Source organism: Notolepis coatsorum (assembly GCF_963971535.1).
Source record: "Notolepis coatsorum genome assembly, chromosome: 1".
NCBI classification, from domain to species: Eukaryota; Metazoa; Chordata; class Actinopteri; order Aulopiformes; family Paralepididae; genus Notolepis; species Notolepis coatsorum.
In genome coordinates this window covers 53,644,324-53,650,397 of record NC_140165.1, presented here as the reverse complement: position 1 = coordinate 53,650,397, position 6,074 = coordinate 53,644,324, and the positions used below count along the sequence as shown (strand labels likewise).

General features: G+C 40.1%; 1 protein-coding gene across 2 annotated transcripts in view; it reads right to left on the bottom strand.

The window, feature by feature from the left end:
• Positions 1–869: 869 nt before the first annotated feature.
• nab1a (NGFI-A binding protein 1a (EGR1 binding protein 1)) overlaps positions 870–6,074 on the bottom strand; it is a 47,783-nt gene continuing 42,578 nt past the window's right edge. For both annotated transcript variants that reach the window (XM_084321799.1, XM_084321800.1), the window contains 2 exons: positions 4,350–4,490; positions 870–2,735 (listed from right to left, as the gene is read on the bottom strand). In XM_084321799.1, coding sequence (XP_084177925.1) covers positions 2,659–2,735; positions 4,350–4,490 — 218 coding nt within the window. In that variant the 3' untranslated portion in view covers positions 870–2,658. The remainder of the gene's footprint in view (positions 2,736–4,349; positions 4,491–6,074) is intronic.

Here is a 6,074-nt window from a genome sequence, read left to right as displayed (position 1 = left end):
ATAACCCTAACCTTAACCAACTAACCCTAACCTTAACCAACTAACCATAACCTTAACCCTAACCTTAACCAACTAACCCTAACCTTAACCAACTAACTAACCCTAACCAACTAACCCTAACCTTAACCCTAACCTTAACCAACTTCGAAAGAGAACGACTTCGAAAGAGTCGCCAAGCTTAACCAGTTTGTTAGTAGTAACGCGATTGGCGCTGAAAAAAACGTCAGTGGTCAATCAGATCGCGCAAACCGAACGCGGAAGTGCAACTCCGTTAGGGAAAATATACACATAGCTGTTGTGATGTCGACGGCCCCCCCTCCCCTCAAACCGGACCGTCCGCGGACGAGACAATACGGGGCTCACAATAAAGTTCAAAAAATAAAGTTTAATGTTTATGTGCTGTATAACAAATAAAATATATTAGTGTTTAAAAAAAAAACAGGTGCATAATCCGGGTGAGCCTAATCTATCTCGATCACTTTACAAGAACAGTGACAAGAAATGGTGAATCCGTTTAAAACTACTGGACGACCTCAATGGAGACGGTAGGTGGGTTGGTGGGTAAGACATGCGTTATTCCCCCAAAAGAACATCACACGGACAGCAACGTTAAACTAATCCGGCACAGGGACCGGTGGACAACAGTCAGAGAGCACAGAACGAATGGCGGGTCCACATGGAATGTACACACACATATTATACTTACATAAATATTGCATTGGTCTGTGAGAGCGGACACTAGCTATACCTGCTTCTGAGGCAAGGAGATGACAACCAGACAGCAAATAATCTGGACTGCCAGTATTTCTAAGACCTACGGAGCAAAAGACTTATTTACACAGTGGGAAAGGGGGGGGGGGGGGGGGGGGGGGGACAAACATGTATAAACACATTTAAACACTCAGTCCGTTATTTTATCTAACTCCTAACAGCACGATACATCTTGAAGTACGCACAGGTGGTCATCACAGATCAATAAAAACACTGTTAAGATCTAAGGCTAATCCACGTTATAATCTTGTAAAGCGTTTTTTTTCTTTTCTTTTTTTTTTTAAATAAATACCAAGACACTTTCACACTGTTGTTGTTCTTGTTGTTGTTGTCGTGTTTGTTTTTCTTCTCAATGACACATATTCCTTTTTTTTGTTTTTGGTTCCACACACAGGAATACCGTTATCGACACCTAAAGTCTACAGCAAGTTACGCTCAATGACAAAAAAATAAATAAAAAAAATCTGGCTGAGAGATTAGGCGATCACTACTGAGACTATTTACAGGCCCTGGGACGCCGGTCTACACCGAGAATAGCGGCGGGAAAACGTGAATTTTTGCCTAATTACAAAGTGAAACGAACCAATTAGCGTGCCCTGTGGTGCGCCAGCCAGGCTATCGTGCCAAGGCAAAGATGACAGAGAACCCCTGCTGTTTTTTTTTCTCTCTCCATCAAAACAGCTCATATACATCCTTGATTTTTAAATTACCCATCCATAAATATACACAACACAGAAGGAGGAAGGGGATATATCTCCTTTGTTTTCTCCTCCGTCTGGATTTGAATAATAATAACACAAGAATAATTCCACGAGGGCTGAATCTTAACCTCCATACACTTTTATCGTAATATTTTATCCCGGCAATTCCCTTATTTGCACCCAAAGCAAGGTTGTGTACAACAGCGCGAGTGACTAGCAAAAGACGTTTAAAAGGACAATGCCGGTGTTTTTGACACGTAGATCCCAAGTCATCCTTGCTTCAATACAAAAGGGATGCCTCAGATTATTGTTCCTAATGTTCAACCGTTTACTGGAAGCCAATGGCAGTGGTCAATTTGGCCAAAAATAACTACCACATTCTTCAGTAACGGTAAAACGTTAAGAAAAATAATTTGAGACATCAATCTTTTGAAAAGAATGACTTGGTGCGCAAATGTCAAAAACACACATATTGACCATTCACACAGCGGTCATTTTGCTCTTATGTCATGCTCACATTTGGGTTCCTGTGGAAAAGAACCCAACCTGAGCGTGAACTAACAGCAAGATGGGCGCCGTGTGACTATGGTCAGTTGTCCTTTAAGGTCAGAATTAAGGAGAAGGAAGGTCAGTCACCTTCACCAAAGATCATTTAAAAACATGAGATGCACATTGTCCATTTGTCCACTTTAAATATCTGGGCGAGAAAATGAACGCCACATAACCCCCGAAATCGACCTTTTAAGTTAAGATTCAGCCCCAAAATCATCAAACGAGCTGTCCAAAAAGAAACGTACAAAAAGTAACGCCCAGGCGGAGGTAAAAAAGTATACAAATGTTCATACCGATCGATCTTAAAGTACATCTCACTGTGTACAGTGAGTCAACAAAGAGCTGTGAAGCGTTCAGAGAATTCGCCCTGTTTAAAAACATCCCCGCCTTCTGAGCTCCCCCCCCCCACCCCGCGACTGAACGACGTGCTCTCTAGGTCGCTTTGGCAATACCTTTTTAAAAACAAAAACTGAAAGAAAATAAATGCTATTCATGAGGCAACGTTGGTTGTTAAGGCTCTACTGTGGCTGTGCTTGCTTAGTATCTATTGATGGATAGTAACTGCATACTGTAAAACTGTGAGTAGAACAGAGGAGGGGGGGGGTTGAGATGGGGGGGGGGGGGGCGGGAGGCACTATGTCGAGTCTTCGGGTTCTGATTTGATGGTCTTCTTGTCCGCGCTGCTGGACGCCCGCTGCGAGGTTCCGTTCTCTGAAAAAAGGAGAGAAAGCGACGTAGAATTAGCATAAAGGTAAGACTGGAAGAAATAAGGTTCTCATTGAAAGGATCTTTAACCAAGTTTGAGAAAACTTGAGAAATCACAGACACAGACCCTGATACTACAGCTACCCCCCCTGTATGGCGACTGTCCAAACATTTACTTAGTCACAGGGAGACTAAATCGGGGAAATAATTATACCTGCCAGACGCGCTGCTTGTCATAAAATCACTTCTCCAGGATACTGCGTTTGGTTAGTTTATTGAAGTTAAAACAGTTCATATACTAGTATCAAAATAAATGGCCGGTTGTAGGGAGGATAGAAGCCTTGCATCACGTGTCCCCTCCGATACACGAGGAGGCAGCCTGTCACATCTTTTCACCTGCCAGCGCGGACTCTTATTGGTGAGGTGTAACGCATGGGAGGCTCACACTACCCCCACCAGCTCCCTGTCTCTGCTGTGCAGGCGTCCCCAACCGACCTGTAGAAGTCGCTGTCCACAATGTCCAGATTACCACCCATCGACTTCCACCCGCTGACTCTGCCAATTGAGTTAGTATGACGGCCGACCCAAGCCGGAGGCAACGCCGACAGCCGGAGTCGAACCCGGTGTCTCTTGCATTGGGGACGAGCGCAATGTCCGCTGCGCCACCCAGCCGCCCTGACGACTTCCTTTTCACACTCAATAAAAAAAAGAACTTGTTGAAATGGAAAAAAAGGAAAAAGAAAGAGACATTCTTCGGTCACAGAGAGGTAGATCTGAGGGGGGGGGGGGGGTTGAGGTTGAGGGTGTGTGAGGGGGTTGAGGGTGTGTGTGTGCGCTACGCTGACACAGAAAGACAAGACAAGCTACCACGGCTTGGCTTGTGATACTGAAAGGCTCAAATCAAACTACCCTCAATTAAAAAACAAGATATATATATATGTATTAGGACTGTCACAAAAAAACACGAGATTCGAACTTGAAGGGAGAAATTTGAATTTGGAAAGAATTTTTTTTAATATTTTTTTTATAATAATAATAACTTTAAAAAATAAGGATACCGGTAAAAACGGTAAAACAGATATTCCAAATAATTACTGGTCATGGTTATTTTTAGTCTTTCAATTTTAATATCTCTCAGGAGTTTTCATACTGTACATACTGTATATTGCATACTGTACAACACAAAAACGATTTTAGAAGATGTGTTTTTTCTACTATGAGGCTGAGTAAATGTAAACATGCTCCTGAAGCATTAGAAACAATGAAAACAAACGGTCAGGTCATATAGGTGAGACTGTGCTGAAAAGAATGATTCCAAACATACCATGGTAAAAAAAAAAGTAGCCAAAACGTTGAAAATAGCTTCGACTTTTTTTAGGTGTTTTAAAAAATAATATATATTTTACACTGAAATTTGAAATTTGAATTCTGCAACGAATTTCGAATTCGATTTTTTGTTAATAAAGTGACAGCCCTAATATATATATATATATATATATATATATATATATATATATATATATATATATATATATATATATATATATATATATATATATATATATATAATAGAGGTAGTAATGGAGGTCTGCATGAGTGGGAATCTTCCGCATTCCTAACCTGTTGCTGGTGTTTTGGTCTCGTCTGCGTTGTGGTTGTGGTTGTGGTGGCGCTTGAGCTCGTTGGCTAGCTGCTTGCCCAGGGGCAGGTCCCCTTCCGGCATGTTCTGGCTGACCACCCGCAGGTTCAGCGGCCTCTCGTCTGGAAACACAAACGCACGAAAACAAATGAAACATTGTGCGATGGATAAATAAATGCTTTCAATTTACATGTTGAACAATCCCATCTGAGGCTAGGGATGCACTAATACACTGACAGACAATCGGAACGGTTTGGTCTTTGAAAAGCACAATTGGAATCTTGTATATTTACACTGGGTTGAATTTCCTTTAACTTTTTCCTGGTGAGTATGTTTGATTTGATTCGACCTTTTATTTGTCTCGAACATAGAAACATAAAACAAGTTTAAAAAAAAACAAAAAGGTAAATACTTAGTCAAAGACTATTGCCATACAGTTCAATATATTATATATATTATATATATATATATATATATATATATATATATATATATATATATATATATATATATATATATATATATATATATATATATATATTTTTTTTTTTAATAAACGTATCAAGCCCTGCCCCTTCCTTACAATATTTTAGATTATAATAAAAAAAAGAATATAACAAATAATGAAAAATAAAATAAATTTACAGTTTTTTATATATACAAATATCCAAATGAGAAAAAATATACTGTATATTAGGCAGCAGTCACATTACTGCTCAAGCTCCTCTCTCTTATGTGTCCATAAGTGCTTGTTTATAGCTGCCTTTAAATTGGTTGATATTATTGCTTAATTTTATACTCACATCCAGTTTAAAGGGGCACTTGCATTCAACAATGCTGATTTATTTAGATTTATTTTCACATACATCCAAATACATCCAATTTTTGCACACATTAATTTAGTTATTGACAGTTATTGAGAATGAGTTTGAATATAGCCACCAGTGATGTCATAGGGGACATTCAATCCCTGTGTTCTGTTAATTACAGCACCACAAAATGATGTAGATGAGAATATAATAGCCTGTCTTATAGGGACTGCGACCTTATGATTTCATGGAGCTGTAAATAACACAACACAGGGATCGAATGTCCCCGATGACATCACTGGTGGTGGCCATATTCAAACTAATTTACTCTCAATAACTGTTCCAACTAAATTAATGTGTGCAAAACCGTTTCGTTTTTGGACGTGTGTGAGATTATGTGCAAAATAAATCAGCACTGTTTTTTGGTGAAGTGCCCCTTTAACCCTTTCACTGCCACACGACAGAAGGTTAGCCCTTTACTATCACACAACCGACGGCGATGCTCCATCATTAGCATCATTAGCTCCGCCCCAGCCAGAGTGAAACACTTTACAAACTGGGTGGTACATGAGGTACAGTACATGAGGTACAGTACATGAGGTACAGTGCTGAGGTCGGCGGTATTCCTGGCTGCAGAAAGCACTGCTGATTGATTCATTAATCCTTTCACTACCACACGGTTAACCCTTTCACGGCAACAATACAGACGGTTAACCCTCTCACTGACACGCGACAAAGGGTTAACCCTTTCACGACCACACTACAGAAGGTTAACCCTTTCACTACCGTCTGTAGTGTGGTAGTGAAAGGGTTAAAGGAGTAATATTTTTTTTAAATAAAACCTTAAACTAATAAATGAATAAACCTTCAAATAACCCCCCCTCCCCCTCTCTCCCC